The sequence below is a fragment of the Hyla sarda genome, chromosome 2 (genome assembly GCF_029499605.1).
Source record: "Hyla sarda isolate aHylSar1 chromosome 2, aHylSar1.hap1, whole genome shotgun sequence".
Lineage (NCBI taxonomy): Eukaryota > Metazoa > Chordata > Amphibia > Anura > Hylidae > Hyla > Hyla sarda.
Genome location: NC_079190.1, coordinates 14,960,885 through 14,984,486, shown reverse-complemented (window position 1 = coordinate 14,984,486; position 23,602 = coordinate 14,960,885). Strand labels below are relative to the sequence as shown.

Genomic DNA, 23,602 nt, shown 5'->3' with positions numbered 1-23,602 from the left:
TAGACAATGCTCTGTGAGCTAAACATCCTGAACTCCAGACTGATACATTGTACATAGCTAGTTCTGCTCTCAGCTGAGAAGTGATACAATTGTATCCAGTCTAGACAATGCTCTGTGAGCTAAACAGCCTGGACTCCAGACTGATACATTGTACATAGCTAGTCCTGCTCTCAGCTGAGAAGTGATACAATTGTATCCAGTCCAGACAATGCTCTGTGAGCTAAACATCCCGGACTCCAGACTGATACATTGTACATAGCTAGTCCTGCTCTCAGCTGAGAAGTGATACAATTGTATCCAGTCTAGACAATGCTCTGTGAGCTAAACATCCTGGACCCCAGACTGATACATTGTACATAGCTAGTCCTGCTCTCAGCTGAGAAGTGATACAATTGTATCCAGTCTAGACAATGCTCTGTGAGCTAAACATCCTGAACTCCAGACTGATACATTGTACATAGCTAGTTCTGCTCTCAGCTGAGAAGTGATACAATTGTATCCAGTCTAGACAATGCTCTGTGAGCTAAACAGCCTGGACTCCAGACTGATACATTGTACATAGCTAGTCCTGCTCTCAGCTGAGAAGTGATACAATTGTATCCAGTCCAGACAATGCTCTGTGAGCTAAACAGACTGGACTCCAGACTGATACATTGTACATAGCTAGTCCTGCTCTCAGCTGAGAAGTGATACAATTGTATCCAGTCTAGACAATGCTCTGTGAGCTAAACATCCCGGACTCCAGACTGATACATTGTACATAGCTAGTCCTGCTCTCAGCTGAGAAGTGATACAATTGTATCCAGTCTAGACAATGCTCTGTGAGCTAAACATCCTGGACTCCAGACTGATACATTGTACATAACTAGTCCTGCTCTCAGCTGAGAAGTGATACAATTGTATTCAGTCTAGACAAAAATAACCCTCTTTTTAATATAACATAATATTAAGGGGGGGGTTATCCAGGAACAGACACGCAGAGCTAATTTCTTCCAAAACACGGTGCCATCCCTGTCCTCAGGCTGTGGGTGGTATTACAACTCGGCTTCATTAACTTCAGTGGAACTCAGCTGCAATACCGCACACAACCTGAGAACAGGTGAGGCACTGCTTTTGGAAGAAGTTATTCTAAGATATATATATATATATATATATATATATATATATATATATATATATATATTTTTTTTAATTACTATATATATATATATACTATATATATATATATATATATATATATATATATATATATATATATGTGTGTAATTTACATTTTTTTAGTTATATATTTTTTTATTTTTTTAGTTATCCCTCCCGTTATCTCTTGGTGCACGTCTTGCTGTGGGCCCCATACACACACGTGCACACACACATGTCACATCTGCGGGAAATAGATAACCGACCGGCAGCGTGTTTACCCAGAGATTTGTGGTAGGGCGCACCCGGCTGGACTGGATGCACGTTGATGGTTACATAAAAAAATTACAAGAAGTAAATAACACAAGCTGCTTGAATCTTGAACTACAGGTGCCAGCATGGCCGAGCGTCTTATGGGCGCAGTGTTATGAAGGTTACACGTCACTTAAAGGGGTATTCCAGGCAAAACCTTATATATATATATATATATATATATATTAAAAAATCTTAATCCTACCAATAGTTATTAGCTTCTGAAGTTTTCTGTCTAACTGCTCAATGATGATGTCACGTCCCGGGAGCTGTGCATGATGGGGAAAATATCCCCATAGGAACTGCACAGCTCCCGGGACGTGAGTCATCAGAAAGCAGTTAGACAGAAAACAACAACTCAACTTCAGAAGCAAATAACTGTTGGAAGGATTAAGATTTTTTAATAGAAGTAATTTATAAATCTGTTTAAATTTCCAGAGCCAGTTGATAGAGAGAGAGATATAGATATAGATATAGATATATAATATATAATATATAATATATAATTAATAATAAATATAATATATTAAATATAATATAATATTAAATATAAAATATATATATAATTATTATAAAGTTTTGGCCTGGAATACCCCTTTAAGGATGAACAAACGCAATTCAGTCATTACAACTATAGGAGGAAACTTTCCCGGTAACTAGATGGAACCGAATCTGCAGGAACTGAGGTTCAGATACTTTTGGGAAGGTGACTCAATGATTTGCATGTATCACCTGTACATACCAGTCGGAGTCGCCTTCTTCACCCTTCCTTGTGATGTCACCCTTCTTTCCCAAAACCCTAATTGCAAATCTGCCCAGTCTTGTGTAAACTATGCTGACGTTCAGCTAACCAGGAAAGCTGAGTGATGGCGGCCATATTGGTTGTCACATGGCTTGTCCTGAATTTTGTATGCAGTATGTCAATGGATTTCCTAAAGACTTAAAGGGGTTCTCCACTGCCCCAGCGTTTGGAACACTTTAGTTCCAAAAGCTGGGTGCGGGCCTCACGGCCATGCCCCCTTGTTATATCACACCACGCCCCGTCAATGTAAGTCTATGGGAGGGGGCGTACGCCCCCTCCCATAGACTTACATTGAGGGGGCGTGGCCGTGACATCGACCCCCGCACCCAACTTTCGGAATTTAATGTTCCGAAATCTGGGGCGGTGGAGTACTCCTTTTAAAGGGCCGACCGGTTATAGGATGGTGACTTTAGAGCCCTGGTGTTGGCCAATTTTAATAGGACACTGGGAAAGCTGGGTGACAGTCATGTATTCAATCCCTTATAGTGAAAAACCACCCAACATGGGAGCTTTATCAGAATCGTATTGGCTGTCACCCAGCTTTCCCAGTCTCCTGTACAGTGATGTATAACCACCCAACGTGGGAGCTTTATTGGAATCATATTGGCCGTCACCCAGCTTTCCCAGTCTCCTGTACAGTGATGTATAACCACCCAACGTGGGAGCTTTATTGGAATCATATTGGCTGTCACCCAGCTTTCCCAGTCTCCTGTACAGTGATGTATAACCCCCCCCAACGTGAGAGCTTTATTGGAATCATATTGGCTGTCACCCAGCTTTCCCAGTCTCCTGTACAGTGATGTATAACCACCCAACGTGGGAGCTTTATTGGAATCATATTGGCTGTCACCCAGCTTTCCCAGTCTCCTGTACAGTGATGTATAACCACCCAACGTGGGAGCTTTATTGGAATCATATTGGATGTCACCCAGCTTTCCCAGTCTCCTGTACAGTGATGTATAACCACCCAACGTGGGAGCTTTATTGGAATCATATTGGCTGTCACCCAGCTTTCCCAGTCTCCTGTACAGTGATGTATAACCACCCAACGTGGGAGCTTTATTGGAATCATATTGGATGTCACCCAGCTTTCCCAGTCTCCTGTACAGTGATGTATAACCTCCCAACGTGGGAGCGGTGTTGGTGGCCATATTGGTCGTCACTCAGCTTTTTTTTTTCAGGAACGGTTAGTTGAATGGTGTATTTAATGGCAGAGGACGACTTTAGGTCTTTTCAGCAGCGGCTGAAAAGTCTGTATAGAGCCCGCTGTTTACGTTCAGCTACCAAGGAAAGCGGTGTGATGGCGGCCATATTGGTTGTCCAATGGCTTGTCCCGAAACTGTATTCGGAGGTAGGTCAATGGATGTCCTGAAAGTACAGGAATCCGAAGCGAGGAAGGGATTGTAAACTTTAGGGGGCCGACCGGTTATAGGTTTTTATTGGCCAAATTTGTTCACAGTATTAACCTTTTCATTGCTTGGCCCTATTGGTGGCTCGTGAAGGTCACCCCAATTTGGGATGGAGGGGGGGGGCTGTCACCTGATCTGCAGCCAGGACCTCTCTCTATTAGTCACTTTTATTGTCTCTGCTGACAATAGGCGCTGTAGAGCCCGTGTTACACCGCCAGCTGCTGCCTCCTACATAATGCAGCGCCCGGATTGTGTCCCCAGTGCAGCCACAATGAAGCTCTGTCTGAGGAGGGGGGGGGGGGGGGGGGGTGAGCGCGCGACCGAAGCTCTGCTGCTGCGTCACAATGGACCTTTTGAGACGTGACCTGGTTCTCATTGAGGTGCTACGGAATGTGGAATTTTTTTATTTAAAAATAAATAAAAAATATATATAACTGTGTCCCTATATACCAACCTTTTTTAAGAAGGACAGTTTGGCCGGTATTACACAAGAGGTGATGGGCATTCTGGTTCGCCTATAAGGCCGCCCGAAATAATGACATGGTTATTGCTTATATATCTACATAGGTTAGTTATGTTCCTGTCTTGTTCCTTGTTACATAGTTTATATTTTCTAGTGTGATTATTCAGTAGTACGCCATATTGCTTCCTAAAGCAGTGGCCTCCAAAGAGTGGCCCTTCAGATGTTGCAAAACTACAACTCTCAGCATGCCCGGACAGCCGACTGCTGTCCGGGCACGCTGGGAGTTGTAGTTTTGCAATTGCTTGAGGCCCGCCAGATTTCCAGTTGTTGCCACTAGAACTCCCAGGTGTGTGTGTGTGTGTGTGTGTCTCTCTCTCTGTCTCTCTCTCTCTGTCTCTCTCTCTCTGTCTCTCTCTCTCTCTGTCTCTCTCTCTCTCTGTCTCTCTCTCTCTCTCTGTCTCTCTCTCTCTCTGTCTCTCTCTCTCTCTCTGTCTCTCTCTCTGTCTGTCTGTCTGTCTCTCTCTCTCTGTCTCTCTCTCTGTCTGTCTGTCTCTCTCTCTGTGTGTCTGTCTGTCTCTCTCTGTGTGTCTGTCTGTCTCTCTCTGTGTGTCTGTCTGTCTCTCTCTGTGTCTCTGTCTGTCTCTCTCTGTGTCTCTGTCTGTCTCTCTCTGTGTCTCTGTCTGTCTCTCTCTGTGTCTCTGTCTGTCTCTCTCTGTGTCTCTGTCTGTCTCTCTCTGTCTCTCTGTCTGTCTCTCTCTGTCTCTCTGTCTCTCTCTCTGTCTCTCTCTCTGTCTCTCTCTCTGTCTCTCTCTCTGTCTCTCTCTCTGTCTCTCTCTCTGTCTCTCTCTCTGTCTCTCTCTCTGTCTCTCTCTCTGTCTCTCTCTCTGTCTCTGTCTCTCTGTCTCTCTCTCTGTCTCTGTCTCTCTGTCTCTGTGTCTCTGTCTCTGTCTCTCTGTCTCTGTCTGTCTGTCTGTGTCTGTCTGTCTCTTTTTTTTTTTTTTGTGTCTGACACCCAGGAAGATGCCAGTGTTACTTTTGGCACCGTGCAGCTCAGTACTGGATGTACGTCCAATTTTTTTACCCAGATGATAATCTATAAAAATGACACTTCACACGTGTTCACCCTTCCTCAAAGATCCAATCCGTCCCGTATCTGTGGGTGCAGTTACAGTGCTTCATAGATGCCACCCAGCTTTGCACACACCCTGACCACCCTATAATTCTATGTTGGTTAAAGTTATTCAGCCCCAAAAAAAAATGCTGATTTCTTCCCCCCCAAAAAAAGAGCGCCACTCTCATTCTCAGGTTATTTTTTTGTATTGCAGCTCTGTTCCATTTGAAGGGAATTGAGTGGAGTTGTAGTACTGCAAACAGCCTGAGGACAGGTATGGCGCTGTCTTGGGGGGGGGGGGGGGTGGCGGTTCTCTCCGCTTTTGGTTCTTGCATTTTATTCATGCACCTCATGCACCAGGAAGCTCTGTATGAGCGATACTACAGGAAGGGAGCATGATGTTCTTATTCTTGTAACTACAGTTCGACCTAAGGACCCCATCCTCTTCCTCCTTGCACATCCTTGGTCAACAGGAACCCGGTTACGATTCTCTCTGTATTTTTATGGGAATCTCCCGCTTCCAGGGTGACGTCGCTGGGATCGGGGCTGAGCCAGGATATCCGAGCGGTTGTCAGCCAAAAAAAAAACCTGTCAGGCTTGTTGTAGAGAATTTTCGTAACTCGAGTCTATTATGGTGACTTCATAGTGAGCATTGCATGCAGGCTGTGGATTTATGGCCCCGTAGACCAGTGTTTCCCCAGCCAGTGTGCCTCCAGCTGTTGCAAAACTTCAACTCCCAGCATGCCCGGACAGCCAAATAAATAAATAAATAAATACATTTATTTATCAATGATATAGAGGATGGTATTAACAGCTCTGTTTCTATCTTTGCAGATGACACCAAGCTTTGTAGCACGGTACAGTCTATAGAGGATGTGTATATAGAGGGGGGCTGTGTATATAGAGGGGGGGCTGTGTATATAGAGGGGGTACAGTCTATAGAGGATGTGTATAGGTTACAAGATGACTTGGATAGACTAAGTGTCTGGGCATCCACTTGGCAAATGAGGTTCAATGTGGATAAATGTAAAGTTCTGCATCTGGGTACTAATAACCTGCAGCATCATATGTCTTAGGGGGGCTGTGTATATAGAGGGGGGGCTGTGTATATAGAGGGGGGCTGTATATATAGAGGGGGGCTGTGTATATAGAGGGGGGCTGTGTATATAGAGGGGGGCTGTGTATACTAATAACCTGCAGCATCGTATGTCTTAGGGGGGCTGTGTATATAGAGGGGGGCTGTGTATATAGAGGGGGGCTGTGTATATAGAGGGGGGCTGTGTATATAGAGGGAGGCTGTGTATACTAATAACCTGCATGCGTCGTATGTCTTAGGGGGGATTAAACTGGCAGAGTCACTGGTAGAGAAGGATCTGGGTGTACTTGTAGATCACAGACTACAGAATAGCATGCAATGTCAGGCTGCTGCTTCCAAAGCCGGCAGGATATTGTCATGTATCAAAAGAGGCATGGACTCGAGGGACAGGGACATAATACTCCCCCTTTATAAAGCATTGGTACGGCCTCACCTGGAATATGCTGTTCAGTTTTGGGCACCTGTCCATAAAAGGGACACTGCGGAGTTGGAAAGGGTGCAGAGACGCGCGACTAAACTAATATGGGGCATGGAACATCTTAGCTATGAGGAGCGATTAAAGGAGTTACAATTGTTTAGTCTTGGGGGGATATGATAAACGTATATAAGTATATTAATGGCCCATACAAAAAATATGGAGAAAAACTGTTCCAGGTTAAACCCCCCCAAAGGACGAGGGGGCACTCCCTCCGTCTGGAGAAGAAAAGGTTTAGTCTAAAGGGGCGACACGCCTTCTTTACCGTGAGGACTGTGAATTTATGGAACGGTCTACCTCAGGAACTGGTCACAGCAGGAACAATTAACAGCTTTAAAACAGGGTTAGATACATTCCTGGAACAAAATAAGATTAATGCTTATGAAGAAATATAAAATCCCATCCCTTCCCCAATATCGCGCCACACCCCTACCCCTTAATTCCCTGGTTGAACTTGATGGACATATGTCTTTTTTCGACCGTACTAACTATGTAACTATATGCTGGGAGTTGAAGTTTTGCAACAGCTGGAGTCACACTTGTTGTGGAAACAGTGTAAAGTTTTTTATCAACCCTGTTGCACTGAGCTGACTATCACCCAGCTTTCCCAGTCTCCTGTACAGTGATTTATCCCACCCCCCATATTGGATAACCACCCAATGTGGAAGTTATATCTGCTGCCGTATTGGCTGTCACCCAGCTTCCCTAGTCTCTTGTTCAGTGATTAATAACCACCCAATGTGAGAGCTATATTGTCGGCCATATTGGTTGTCACCCAGCTTTCCCAGTCTCTTTACAGTCGTGTATCCCACCCAATGTAGTAGTTATATTGGCTGTCACCGAGCTTTCAAAGCCTCCTGCACAATAATTCATAAACAACCCAATGTAGGAGCTATGTTGGCGGCCATATTGGTTGTCACTCAGCTTTTCCAGAAACTGATTGGTTGGTTGAATGGAATATTTGATGGCAGAGGATGACTCAAGGTCTCTTTTTCGGTGTGTTTGCGATTAGCAGCAGCTGACAAGTCTGTACAGAGCCCTACGTCCTGTCCTTGTGATGAGCGTTGGTGCAGAGTCAGCAGCACGCTGCAGGTGATGTCCGCTGCCCGGACTCGCTCTCCTCCAGGTGATGAGACGGCAGAAATCTACGCAGGAGCGGCGGCGTGGGCTTCTATAAATAGCTCAGCGCCGCTTATTATAGCGTGATGGGAATAGATCTATAGGCCAATACAAAGGATGACGTACCCTTTTTCTCCGCTTCTACAGGATGTATCAACTCAAGGCCACTAATGGCGGACTGCGCCAATTGTGGCCTTGAATGAATACATCCTGTATGACAGACTGACCTGTCAAAACTGAAAGTCTTTAATAGATGTTTTCTGTTGTCCATAGCAACAAGTCACAGCCCAGGTTCGAAAATGATAGCGGAGCTTTGGCTGCTGTGGACAACAAAGGTGCTTTATAAAAAAAAAAAAACGTTGCCTATAGCAACCAATCTGTGTTTGTGCGCGTGTGTGTGTATGTGCGCGTGCGTGTGTGTGTGTGTGCGCGTGCCCGTGTGTGCGCGTGTTTGTGTGTGTGCGCGTGTGTTTTTTTTTCTTTTTATATCTAATCAGGATAGGAAATGAAAGTCGGGCTCTGGTTGCTATGGTCGACAAAGCCTAGACAGCTTAAATGGCCATAGCAACCGGTCACAGCAAAGTATTTATGTATTTTTTTTTAAATTTTATTTTTGTGTGTACCACAGCAAGAAAAAAACATATCTGGTTGCTACGGGTCACAGTTTTTTTTTTTTTTTTTTTTTTTTAAGGAAAAACACTTTTATTGTTGCCAATAGCAATCAACCAGAGCTCTGCTTCTTTTTCCCTTGACCTTACAATAAAAGCTTTGGTTGCTATGGGCAACAGTTATTTGTCAAAAGTAAGAGAACCTTTGTTGCCCATAGAAACCAGTCAAACTGAGGCTGGGTTCACACCACGTTTTTGCCATACTGTTTTTCAACCAGTTTTCTAAAGAAAACCGTATGGGGGGGGGGGGGGGGAAAGTAAACCGTATGCGTTTTTAAAAGTGCATACAGTTCCGTCAGTTAAAAAAAAAAAAAAAAAAACATATGTTTTTGAAAATGTTGTCCGTTTTTAATGGGAGGGGAGTTGGGTGGGCACTTTAGGCTGCAAATGTGCATGTGCACATAAGTAAAAAACGTATACGGTTTCCCGTATGGAACCGTATACATATCCGTTTCCCATTGACGTCCATGTTAAAAAAATTAATAAAAAAAATAAAAAAGACTGCAACCGCATTTTTTTTTTTTTTTACTTGGACGTCAATGGGAAACACATATGTATACGGTTCCATACGGGAAACCGTATACGTTTTTTACTTTGCACATGCACATTTGCAGCCTAAAGTCCCCAACCAACACCACTCCCATTTAAAATGGACAAAATTTTCGAAAACTTATATATATATATATATATATATATATATATATATATATATATATATATATATATATATATATATATATATATATATATAATTATATTCTTTATTTGTTACTTTTAATTTATTTTTTTTTTTTTAACGGATGGAACCATATGCACTTTTAAAAAACGCATTCACTTTACCTTTTCTTTACAAAAACTGATTGAAAACTGTATGGCAAAAAAAAACGTGGTGTGAACCCAGCCTGAGAAATAAAATCTGAGCTTTAGCTGGTTGCTATGGGTAACAAATGCTAATCAAGACTGTCTGTGTTGCCAATAGCAACCTGATGCCGGCTTTCATTTTCTCACCTGCTCTGGTGAAATAAGAGCTGTGCCGTGAGGGGTTGCTATGGGCAATAGTTATTTGTCAAAGCTAAGAAGCTATGTTGCCTATAGCAACCAATTACAGATGCCATTTTACAGCAGTAGGTTAATGAGGGCAGAGCTCTGGCTGGTTACTATGGGCAATGAGACAGTTTTCCTCTTTTTTTAATTTTAATTTTTATTTATTTATTTTTTTATTTTTTTTGACCGTTTTGTAAATTCACTTTGCTGCCCGTAGCAACCAGAGCTCTTTTTGTTGTCCATAGTAACCAGTCGGAGCTCCCCTTCTTTTTTTTTTTTTTTTTATTTATTTATTTTTTCTCTTTAAGCTGCTCTGGTAAAACGAAACCTCTGTTCTGATTGGTTGCTATGCCATATTTATCTCTTTTCTCGCGATTGTTCCCTGATATCAGCCGTTTCGTACCGGCGAGCAGAGATGCTTCTCGCCATGATCCAATACTTTGCCATGAACCTCCAGAGATTCTTTACATCCACATATATGTGACTGATATTGTCCTATCAACTAATATTGCTGTAGGGTTCCTGCCCCTACATTTAAATCAATTGGCGCCAGAAAGTTAAACAAATTTGTAAATTACTTCTATTAAAAAAAAAAAAAAAAAAAAAAAAAATCTTAATCCGTTCAGTACTTATCAGCTGCTGTATGATCCACAGGAAGTTCTTTTCTTTTTAAATTTCCTTTCTGTCTGACCACAGTGCCCTCTGCTGACACCTCTGTCCATTTTAGGAACGGTCCAGAGCAGGAGCAAATCCCCATAGCAAACCTCTCCTGCTCTGGACCGTTCCTAAAATGGACAGAGGTGTCAGCAGAGGGCACTGTGCTCAGACAGAAAGGAAATTCAAAAAGAAAAGAACTTCCTGTGGATCATACGGCAGCTAATAAGTACCGGAAGGATTAAGATTTTTAAATGGAAGTAATTTACAAATCTGTTAACTTTCTAACACAAGTTGATTTAAAAGAATAAATTAAATTAAAAAAAAAAGAAATAAATTAAATAAAAAAAAAATGTTTTCAAGTGGAGTACCCCTTTAAGGGCAGGTATGGTAATACTGCTGGGTGGTGTGGTTCCCTTCTGGGTGTTTTTGGCGCTGTAGCAGTTGTTGAGTTTTTATGTCGCGTTGAATTTTAATGTACTGACAGGAGGCGACAAACGTGACGGCTCTATAAATAGCCGAGTGTGGGATCGGTGACAGCGGCCATTCCTCAGGGCGACGAGTGCGGAGGATCGCTTACGTCAACCGAGACTGCAGCGTTGAGTCACTAGCCCAGTGGTCTTTAAACGGCGGACCTCCAGCTGTTGCAAAACTACAACTCCCAGCATGCCCGGACAGCCAACGGCTGTCCGGGCATGCTGGGAGTTGTAGTTTTGCAACAGCTGGAGGACTGCAATTTGAAGACCCCTTAGCTAGAAGTTTGGGGTGAATTTTATTTATTTTTTTTTTTTTTGTGGTCACTGAATTTTTTTCCTAATTTTGTATCGTTCCTGCAGGTTATCTCCCATTGAAGTCGCCACCTTACGGAAATAAAATAGCAAAAGAAAAAATGCGCAGCCTCCGCAGTGTTCTGCTCTCCTGCTTGTTTACGGTAAGTTCTCGCGCCGCTCCTTCATTAACCCTTATTCGTTATCTGTTCTCCGCTTCTATTATGCCCGAGGGCGGCTGAAGGTCCTTTATGTTCTTGAATCTTATGACTTTAGTGTTTAGTAAATAGGAGAATTGGCGCATACACGCCCTTTTTTTTTTTTTTTTCTTCTGGTCTTTTTATGACTTCTTCCACTCCTGTAAGTGTAAAGTGTCAACACTATAATGACGGGGCGGCCGGTGCACGAATGGGACTGTGATCCTGTATTCCTGGCATCGGGTACGTCTTCAGAATTGATATGGGGGGGGGGGGGGATTTTGTAAGTCTGGTAATCCTTTTTGGGAAGCACAAGGGACACTTGGAGCGGAGCCGTGCCTCGGAAGGTTTCGCGCTGCTCTGTGCAGGGTTAAAGGGCCCAGTGCAGCCCCGCTTGACTCCTTCCCAGCAGATGTTGCCTTGTCTGGATTGTAAATAAATGGAAACCATGGTAGTCTGGAATTCCTCCTCAGGGGGAGGGAAACAACAGAGTTCCGGGAAAAGGAATGGCGTAAAAACACGGGTGGAGCATCTGCAACCATGTGACTTGTGAGGATCTGTCCTAGAAATGAAAACCTTGTGCACACCTGACAAAATCGTGGCACTTGGGTAAAAGGCAAGAGTTCTTTCTTTAAAGGGGTTATCCAGGAAAAAAAAACTGGCTCCAGAAAGTTAAACAGTTTTGTAAGTTACTTCTATTAAAATATCTTAATCCTTTCAGTACTTATGAGCTTCTGAAGTTAAGGTTGTTCTTTTCTGTCTAAGTGCTCTCTGATGACACGTGTCTCGGGAACCGCCCAGTTTAGAAGCAAATCCCCATAGCAAACCTATTCCAAACTGGGCGTTTCCCGAGACATCAGAGAGCATCTCTTGTCTTGTCATCAAAGAGCACTTAGACCGAAAAGAACAACCTTAACTTCAGAAGCTCATAAGTACTGAAAGGATTAAGATTTTTTAATAGAAGTAATTTACAAATCTGTTTAACTTTCTGGAGCCAGTTGAGATATATAGATATATAGATATATAGATATATAGATATATATATATATAGATATATATATATATATATATATATATATATATATATATATATATATATATATATATATATATATATATATATATATATATATATATATATATATATATATTATAATGTGTGTGTATATATATATATATATATATATATATATATATATATATATATTATAATGTGTGTATATATATATATATATATATATTATAATGTGTGTATATATATATATTATAATGTGTGTGTATATATATATATATATTATAATATTATAATATATATATATATATTATATTATATATATATATAATATATATATTATAATATATATATATATATTATAATATATATATATAATATATATATTATAATATATATATATATATTATAATATATATATATAATATATATATTATAATATATATATATATATATTATAATATATATATATATATTATAATATATATATTATAATATATATATATTATATAATATATTATTATAATATTATAATATATTATAATATATATAATATTATAATATATTATAATATATTATAATATATTATAATATATATAATATATAATATATTTCCTGTAATACCCCTTTAAAGGGGAGCTGTAACTAGATCAGGGTAGGCGGTCTCCAGTGCCTTCAGTCAAAGCCTGAAAAGTAATGGACACCATTTTGAACCCTTTTTCCATGGACTGGGGATAGCTAGCCTTACATGTTAACGGAGTACTCCGCTGGAAAACCTTTTATTTGACTTTTTTTTTTTTTTTTTTTTTTTTTTTTTAAATCAGCTGGTGCCAGAAAGTTAGACAGATTTGTAAATTACTTCTAGTAAAAAATCTTTATCCTTCCAGTACTTATTAGCGGCTGTGTATTCTAGAGAAAGTTCCTTTCTTTTTGGATTTCTTTTTATTTTATTTTTTTTCTGTCCACAGTGCTCTCTGCTGACACCTATGTCAGTATCAGGAACTGTCCAGAGCAGCATAGGTTTGCTATGAAGATTTGCTCCTGCTCTCAACAGTTCCTGATATGGACAGAGGTGTCAGCAGAGAGCACTGTGGACAGAAAAAAAAGTCCAAAAAGAAAGGAACTTTCTCTGTAATATACAGGCGCTAAGTACTGGAAGGATAAAGATTTTTAAATAGAAGTAATTTACAAATCTGTTTATCTTTCTGGCACCAGTTGATAAAAAAAAGTTTTCCACCGGAGTGCCCCTTTAAAAGACTACTCCAGCGTTTACAAACTCATCCCCTACCCACAGGATACGGGATAGGTGTGTGATTGCAAGTGACCCCCTGCGATCTCCAGAATGGAAACCTGACACTCCCCGCTGAATGAAGCGATGTCGTCTCGTGTTCCACTCATCGTGTTTGGGAGATACCCGTGAGATGGGATAGAGGATAATAAGATTCTGACCTCTGAGACCCCCTTACAGTCAGACATCTCCCAAAAATAATAATTTATATATAATTTACTTTTTTGGGCTGGAACACCCATTTTTAGGTCGACCAAATCCCCCCCAATTTATATGGTATTGGCAAACCCTCTACTGCATATGGGGCCTCCAGACTTGGATTTCAACATGTCCCATGCCTTTGTGCTCATGGAGTTAGGCGGTGTACGGCTGTCCCAAAGGAGATATCCAGGATTAGAAAAAAACATAGCTACTTTCTTCTAAAAACATGCTACATCTGTCCTCAGGTTGTGCGGGGTACTGCAGTTTTGCTTCCATTCCCTTCAATGGAACTCAGCTGCAATGCAGTGTACAAACTGAATGCTGGAGTGGCGCTGTTTCTTGGAAGAAAGCAACTGTGTCTTTCTAGTCCTGGATTAACCCTTTTAAAGGGGTACTCTGCTGCTCAGCATTTGGAACAAACTGTTCCGTACGCTGGAGCCGGCGCCGGGAGGTCGTGACATTATAGCCCCTAATGACGTCACATCCCGCCCCATCGATGCAAGTCTGTGGGAGGGGGCGTGGTGGCTGTCACGCCCCCTCCCATAGACTTGCATGGAGGAGGCGGGATGTGACATCATGAGGGGGCGGGGCTATGATGTTACAAGCTCCAGCGTTCGTAACAGTTTGTTCCAAATGCTGAACAGCGGGGTACCCCTTTAAATGAAGCCTGCAGGACATGTCACATTGCCCTCTGTTGGCATAGAGAACAGGGACATGAGTGATGGGCTTTTCCCTCGACCCTTGATGAGCTCTCTAGGGAGCTATATAGTGGGTGCAAGACTGTCACCAAGATGAACCCTATTTTAATAAGCCAAAGGGTCCCCTAGATTAAAAAATAAAAAATAAAAGCCGTCAGTAAAAACCATTTTCTTTTTGGAACACAGTGTTCTCTCTGCTGACACCTCTGTCAGTTTTAGGAACTGTCCAGAGCAGGAGAAAATCCCCATAGCAAACATATGCTGCTATGGACAGCAGAGGTCAGCAGACAGTTCTGTGTTCCAAAAAAGAAAACCATTTCCTGTGTAGTATTCAGCAGCTAATAAGTACTGGAAGGATTAAGAATTTTTAATAGAAGTAATTTACAAATCTGTTTAACTTTCTGGCACCAGTTAATTTAAATAAAAAATAAAAATAAAAATTCCCACCAGAGTGCCCCTTTAATCAGGTTTCTTTGTCCTATTTCACATGTCTGGCCTACATTGCTGTTAGGAAAGGTTCATGCTACACTTAGGCTCCGCCCCTTAGTTGTTGCTTCATATGCAGCAGCACTGGAGGGATATACAAAATGACTATGCTGTGACATGTGCTGTTCCCTCTCATCCACTTAATTCTAGCCTGAGCCCCCCCTTATGTACCTAGTCGGGCGTCAGAGCAGTGCGGATGTTACTCAGCAGTGATGGGGGGTAGATTAGTGACCCATGATGACTGAGCTGCATTGTGATCACGACGCTGATCTTGGATCAGATCCGCGGTCACTGCAGCTTACAGGGCGCCAGATGTAAAGAAGACGGTCATTGTTAGAAGGCTGCGGAGTGCACAGTTTTGGGAACCATAGCAGCTTGTCATAGGTGAGAGACTATCTGCAGTAGAGATGAGGGAAGTTACAGTGATTCGATTCGTCACGAACTTCTCGGCTCAGCGGTTGCTGACTTTATCCTGCATAAAGGAGTTTAGCTTTCAGGTGCTCCGGTGGGCTGGAAAAAGGTGGATACAGTCCTAGGAGAGTGTCTCCAGCCCACTGGAGCACCGGAAAGCTGAACTAATATTTATGCAGGATAAAGTCATCAACCGCCGAGCCGAGAAGTTTGTGACGAATCGAATCACTGTAACTTCGCTCATCTCTAATCTGCAGCATCAACAATCTGTACAAGTCCCAGCTGGTGGACACGTGGCGGGGACATAATAGTTATACGTGTGCTCTGTGTACACTCTGTACCAGTGGTCTCCAATCTGCGGACTTCCAGCTGTTGCAAAACTACAACTCCCAGCATGCCCGGACAGCCAACGGCTGTCCGGGCACACTGGGAGTTGTAGTTTTGCAATTGCTTGAGGCCCGCCAGATTTCCAGTTGTTGCCACTAAAACCTGTCTGTCTCTGTCTGTCTGTGTCTCTGTCTGTCTGTCTGTGTCTCTGTCTGTCTGTCTGTGTCTGTGTCTCTGTCTGTCTGTGTCTCTGTGTGTCTGTCTGTGTCTCTGTCTGTCTGTGTCTCTGTCTGTCTGTGTCTCTGTCTGTCTGTGTCTCTGTCTGTCTGTGTCTCTGTCTGTCTGTGTCTCTGTCTGTCTGTGTCTCTGTCTGTCTGTGTCTCTGTCTGTCTGTGTCTCTGTCTGTCTGTGTCTCTGTCTGTCTGTGTCTCTGTCTGTCTGTGTCTCTGTCTGTCTGTGTCTCTGTCTGTCTGTGTCTCTGTCTGTCTGTGTCTCTGTCTGTCTGTGTCTCTGTCTGTCTGTGTCTCTGTCTGTCTGTCTGTCTGTCTGTCTCAGTGGCAACAACTAGAAATCTGGTGGGCGCAAGCAATTGCAAAACTACCTGTCCGGGCATGCTGGGAGTTGTAGTTTTGCAACATCTGGAGGTCCACAGGTTGGAGACCACTGCTCTATATGTTCTTCACACAGCTTTCCTCACTGGTGAACGGCGTCTGTAGTTTATGTATGAAGTTTTACCTTCAAGCATCAGGAAATACAGACGGAATCCTCCTCTGGATGTTTTGTGACTCTTGAAGCGTCTGGAGAACATTAAACATTTTAAGTAACAATTGAGAATCCAAGTAGAGATGTCTGCGATGGGTCAGATCCCAGGTGGTTGGTGGTCCGCAGACCCTTATAAGACGTCTAGATGAACACAAGCAAAGTCTCCTCTTGAATCTGATCTAGTAAATTGTAAAAGTCCTGGGGCTCTGGTGGGAACAGATGGTGTCAGTCTGTACATGAGAACAACAGATGACGCCCATCACCTCTGTACACTCTGTCCTGTGTTAAAGGGGTATTCCAGGAAAAAACATATATATATATATATATATATATATATTTTTTTTTAGATCAACTGGCTCCAGAAAATTAAACAGATTTATAAATTACTTCTATTAAAAAATCTTTAATCCTTCCAATAATTATCAGCTGCTGAAGTTGAGTTGTCCTCTTCTGTCTGACAACAGTGCTCTCTGCTGACATCTCTGCTTGTCTCGGGAACTGCACAGAGTAGAAGAGGTTTGCTATGGGGATTTGCTTCTACTCTGGACAGTTCCCGAGACACGTGTCATCAGAGAGCACTTAGACAGAAAAGAACAACTCAACTTCAGCAGCTCATAAGTACTGAAAGGATTAAGATTTTTTAATAGAAGTAATTTGCAAATCTCTTTTAATTTTCTAGAGCCAGTTGATATAGATATATAAAAAAAAAAATAAAAAAAAATAAAAAAATACAAAAAAAATTAAAAAAAATTTTTCCCCCCCTCCTAGATAACCCCTTTTTAACATATCCCTGACATCACAAATGTGTGTAGCTGAGTCGGAGTAGGTAACATTGCAGGCCTTACAGAAGATCTGGTGGATTCAAGGGATTACTGACTTGGAGTCTATAGTAGGGGACAGTATTATAGTAGTTATATTCTTGTATATAGGGGACAGTATTATAGTAGTTATATTCTTGTATATAGGAGCAGTATTATAGTAGTTATATTCTTGTATATAGGAGCAGTATTATAGTAGTTATATTCTTGTATATAGGGGCAGTATTATAGTAGTTATATTCTTGTATATAGGAGCAGTATTATAGTAGTTATATTCTTGTATATAGGAGGCAGTATTATAGTAGTTATATTCTTGTATATAGGAGACAGTATTATAGTAGTTATATTCTTGTATATAGGAACAGTATTATAGTAGTTATATTCTTGTATATAGGAACAGTATTATAGTAGTTATATTCTTGTATATAGGAACAGTATTATAGTAGTTATATTCTTGTATATAGGAGGTAGTATTATAGTAGTTATATTCTTGTATATAGGAGGTAGTATTATAGTAGTTATATTCTTGTATATAGGAGCAGTATTATAGTAGTTATATTCTTGTATATAGGAGGTAGTATTATAGTAGTTATATTCTTGTATATAGGAGTAGTATTATAGTAGTTATATTCTTGTATATAGGAGCAGTATTATAGTAGTTATATTCTTGTATATAGGAGTAGTATTATAGTAGTTATATTCTTGTATATAGGAGCAGTATTATAGTAGTTATATTCTTGTATATAGGAGCAGTATTATAGTAGTTATATTCTTGTATATAGGAGCAGTATTATAGTAGTTATATTCTTGTATATAGGAGCAGTATTATAGTAGTTATATTCCTGTATATAGGAGCAGTATTATAGTAGTTATATTCTTGTATATAGGAGGTAGTATTATAGTAGTTATATTATAGTCCTAACAATCTAGATAATTAATGAATAAATCCTTTTTGTGAGGCTGTATTATCCTCAGAGTAGTTGTTTGTGCCCTTCTTGGCACTTTACAGCAGTGGCAGTAAAGCATCATTCCTTATCCTGTTATTAAAGACTTGTAAGGGACAGACAGCCCAGCATTCTAGATGCCGTTCACTATAATAGACACTTCTGATCTCTTATTAGAATTCCCTGATCACTTCTTCTACATTCCTATTTTTTCCTCTCCCCTTATCCTGCTTGGTGTCTAAGTGTTTCTAAATCTGTCCTGTAGCTTTGTCTGCCCGATCCTTCATCTCCATTTACACGCTGCGTCCACCACATCCTCTGCCCTAAAGGCGGCTCTGTAGCCACAGTCGACTGTGTGATGTAAAAATAAATTCTTTGAATATTGGGATTCAGTCCTGTTTGGCACCACTAATGTCCTGAGTTCCCTATGGATGAGGTAATGAACATGGCTGCCGAGAACAAAAGAAATGTGCTTCTACCTTGTCAATACCTGCAGGTGTTAAAGGGGTACTCCGGTGGAAAACCTTTTTTTTTTGTGCCAGAAAGTTAAACAGATTTGCAAATTAAATGTGCAAGGAGAAGGTGAAAAAAGTCGGCAGACTCACCAAGGCTTCTTTTTTCAGGGTTGCTTCTTTATTAAATACTCACATACAAAACTTTGTGCGAAAAGGGAGAGAGGATCACACGAAGGGGGGGTATTCACTGTCTGGCGACAGAATCTGTTTCACTCGGTAATCGAGCTTCTTCTGGCCATGTTAACATATATATTTTGCCCCTTTTGATATACTGGTGCCAGAAAGTATACTAAATAAATAAAATATATATATATATTTTAATATATATTTTAAAATATATATATTTTAATTAAAATATATATATAATTTTATCTCCACCAGAGTGCCCCTTTTTAAGGTAGCTATGCACCTAAGGGCTCTCCTATAAACACTTAAGACAAAAGTTAAGAATTGCCAAAATTTTTCAGTCAGCAGCTTATCACCCAGAGAACTGTCCGGGCATGCTGGGAGTTGTAGTTTTGCAACAGCTGGAGGCACCCTGGTTGGGGAAACAATGCTTTAGATGCTTGGCTGGTCCTGCTGAGATGTACGTATTCAGTCTGTCTACACATATCTGATGTGTCAAATTATTATTTTTATTTTATTTTATTTTTAATATATCAACTGGCTCCAGAAAGTTAAACGGTTTTTGTATATTACTTCTATTTAAAAAATCTTAAAGGGGTCGTCCAGTAGTGAAAAACTTATCCCCTATCCTAAGGATAGGGGATAAGTTTGAGATTGCGGGGGGTCCGACCGCTGGGGCCCCCCATGATCTCCTGTATGGGGCCCCGGCTCGCTGGCAAGATAGCGGGTGTCGACCCTCGCACGAAGCGGCAGCCGACACGCCCCCTGAATACATCTCTATGGCAGAGCCGGAGATTGCCGAAGGCAGCGCTTCGGCTCTGCCATAGAGTTGTATTTAGGGGGCGTGTCGGCCGCCGCTTCGTGCGGAGGTCGACACGCCCCCTTCCCTCTGACTTTCGGTGCTCCGTACAGGAGATCGCGGGGGGGGCCCAGCGGTCAGACCCCCCCGCAATCTCAAACTTATCCCCTATCCTCAGGATAGGGGATAAGTTGTTCACCACTGGACTACTCCTTTAATCCTTCCAGTATGTATGAGCTGCTGAAGTTGAGTTGTTCTTTCCTTTCTAAGTGCTCTCTGACACCTGTCTCGGGAACTGTCCAGAGTAGGAGCGGATCCCCATAGCAAACCTCTTCTACTCTGTGCAGTTCCCGAGACAAGCAGAGATGTCAGCAAAGAGCACTGTTGTCAGACAGAAAAGAACAACTCAACTTCAGAAGCTGATAATTACTGGAATGATTAAGAATTTTTAATAGATGTAATTTACAAATCTGTTTAACTTTCTGGAGCCAGTTGATATAAAAATAAAAATAATAATAATGATAATAATTATTATTATTATTTTCCTGGAATAGCCCTTTAACACTATTAGTGAATGTATTTGTGACCTTCTTAAGAGGCTGAGATAATGTTGGCTGTATCTACATCCTGCTGTGCAACATCTTCCTGCTGCTTTGCCTGAAGGGCTGACCAGCTGGGCATGACTTTTGGCGCGATGTGTGGCCATACTGGAATGTGAGCCCTTGAATTGCGCATCAGGATAAACATGAATGTGACCGATCTGGTGTTTATCTTCATTTGCTGTTATAACTTTTGCTCTAATTTTATAAACATTGTGTGTGTTTTTTTGTTTTTTTTTGTAAATGCCTTTTGCCTGTTTTCTCTATCTGAATTACCCAGGATAAGTGGCTTTGAGATCATGACCTCATGGGCCTTTCATTACGTCTTTTGGTAATCTCGATTGCTAAATGACATAACACTTATTCTACAGCGAGGCTTACAAGGAAACATACATGTGCACAGCAGGTTTTTTGGTGGTGTGTGTGTGTTTGTTTGTTTTTTCCCTCAACTGGTGGCAAAAAGTTTACAGATTTGCAAATTACTTCTGTTAAAAAAATCTTAATCCTTCCAGTACTTACTAGCTGCTGAATACTACAAGGAAATTATTTTCTTTCTGGATTTCTTTTCTGTCCAGTGTTCTCTGCTGACACCTCTGTCCATGTCAGGAACTGTCCAGAGCAGTATATGTTTGCTATGGGGTTTTTCTCCTGCTCTGGACAGTTCCTGACATGGACAGAGGTGTCAGCAGAGAGCACTGTGGACAGACAGAAAAGAAAATAACTTCCTCTGTAGTATACAGCTGCTAATAAGTACTGGAAGGATTAAGATTTTTTAAATAGATGTAAACTTACAAATCTGTTTAACTTTCTGGCACCAGTTAATTAAAAAGAATAAAAATGTCCATAGGAGTATCCTTTTAATTGATCGAACACTTGGCACCATATGAAGATTTTTACTTTAGTGTCAATTCGCACAGGGCAGTGTTTGTTGCATTTCTTCGTGTTCTATTCATCTCAGATCCCCATTTAGATGACTGGAACGGACTTTCAGCCACAGGAAATTCAGATGCTTATAAAGGATACCGGGGTTTTTTCTGTATATAATTTTTTTTTTTTTTTTTTTTATGTAGATCCAAATCTGGGAAGGAATCTGTCAGAATTGCACTATATCTGAGTATGTTGACAAAAGTGGGAACTGTCTGCCATGCAGAAAATGCCAGCGAGGGCAGGAGCCCGATGGGGTAAGATCGATTGATGCCAACCTGTTATCTGACACCATTTAGTGGCTTTATGCCCATGTAACTATTTTTCAAAACCAAGGGGTTCAATGAATATTCATGACTATGAAAACACCTACTGTAAAGCATGGGAATTTTTTTAAATTTATACACAAAAAATGTATATTAATAATATATAGTATATTTTTTTATTAATTATATATTTCTGTGTGTGTGTGTGTGTGTGTGTGTGTGTGTATATGTATATATATATATATATATATATATATATATATATATATATATATATATATATATATATATATATATATAATTATTTTTTTTAATACATATATACCGGTATTAATAAAAATTATATATTAAATATATAGTATTAATAAAAAATATATATTAATAAAAAATAAATATATATATATATATATATATATATATATATATATATATATATATATATATATATATTAAAAAAATGTATGTATTAAAAATCTTTTTTTTATAATATATTTTTATTATATATATATATATATATATATATATATATATATATATATATATATATATATATATATATAATAAAAATATATTATAAAAAAAAGATTTTTAATACATACATTTTTTTAATATATATATATATATATATATATATATATATATATATTTTTTTTTTTTTGTTAATAATGTATATATATTTTTTCTATTAATAATGTATATATTTTTTCATTAATAATACATATATATTAATAAAAAATATGTACCGGTATTAAAAAAAAAATATATATATATATATATATATATATATATATATATATATATATATATATATATATATATATATATATATATATATATATATATATATATAATTTTTTTTTTTTATTTTTTTAACATTATGGGATGACGTCCTCGTCTTGATGGGGGTTGCTCGTGGAATATGTTTTTTGTGTGAGGGTTTTTATTGGTATCCTGAGTTTGTTTCCTTCTTCTCTGCCAGGCGTGTGGCTATGGGGCGGGCGCTAGGGTAGGCTGCCGGATTTGTGCCCCTGGGACGTTCTCCAGCCGTCATGACATGATGCCCTGCTTGATGCACTCAAAATGCGACAAGAAGAAAAGGATCCAGCTGAGCGCAGGAACCGCTAGTGCTGACACAGTGTGCGGAGACTGCCTGCCTGGGTAGGTGCCCTTCCTGGATTCATAACATAATATACAGAGGCATGGAACCAGACGCGTGTTTGTATGTGTGTGTATATAATTTTTGTATTTTTCCTTATTTCAGGTATTTTCCTCTGGTGGCAAAGAGTGGAAACACATGTATCGCGTGCTGGCTGGCACCCCCAGACACTGTAGGATGTGAAGGTGGGTTTTTAGCCTACATTAAAGGAGTACTCCGCTGCTCAGCATTTGGAACAAACTGTTCCGAACGCTGGAGCCGGCGCTGGGAGCTCGTGACGTCATAGCCCTGCCCCCTCATGACGTCACGCCCCACCCCCTCAATGCAAATCTATGGGAGGGGGCGTGACATCTGTCACGACCCCTCCCATAGACTTGCATTGAGGGGGCAGGGCTATGACGTCACGAGCTCCAGAGTTCAGAACAGTTTGTTCCAAACACTGAGCAGCAGAGTATCCTTTTTAAGGTAATCTCTCTCTCTCATATTTAATAAAAACTTTCCTCCTCTGTTTTGGTTCTAACTACAGTGGAGGCTAAGATATGTAAAAAGCATACGACTTGCTATGGTCCACTTAGGATATATACCTCTGTGTGTAAATTCAAGTTTATGACCTTTAATAGAAAAGAACAAGTGCGCTTGCAGACCACATACTCCAGTACATAGTAGATTATGAGTAGACTTAAACTACAGCAGCCCTTTACTTCCTCCCTGCTGTGAAAGAGGCAGATATATTGTGTCCCTCAAGTGTTAGACTATTTTACCTAATCTTCAAATCCTGTATGGGAAAAAAAACACATGATGGGCATACAATGCTTAGCTGGTGTCCTGCACAGTTTCTTTTATTTAGAATTAACTGGACCACCCAGTGTGCAGGGGCATCTTTTTCATGCCCATCTGCCAACTAATAGTAGATGCTGCTGTGATCACAGGATGCTTCAAGTATTTAGTTTGTGCATTCGGAAAACGGTGAAAGTAATGTACGTCGGTGAACTTGTACACATTGGCCCTTAGTGTTG

At 40.3% G+C, this 23,602-nt stretch overlaps 1 protein-coding gene across 2 annotated transcripts in view; it reads left to right on the top strand.

Annotated features, from left to right (window-relative positions):
* The window catches only part of RELT (RELT TNF receptor), a 46,049-nt gene that overhangs the window by 8,477 nt on the left and 13,970 nt on the right, over positions 1-23,602 (top strand). For both annotated transcript variants that reach the window (XR_008889440.1, XM_056561219.1), the window contains exons 2-5: positions 11,127-11,221; positions 21,311-21,421; positions 22,410-22,588; positions 22,692-22,771. Coding sequence is in view for 1 of the 2 variants with exons in the window: in XM_056561219.1 (XP_056417194.1) it covers positions 11,180-11,221; positions 21,311-21,421; positions 22,410-22,588; positions 22,692-22,771 (412 nt within the window). In the remaining variant the exon portion in view is untranslated. The remainder of the gene's footprint in view (positions 1-11,126; positions 11,222-21,310; positions 21,422-22,409; positions 22,589-22,691; positions 22,772-23,602) is intronic.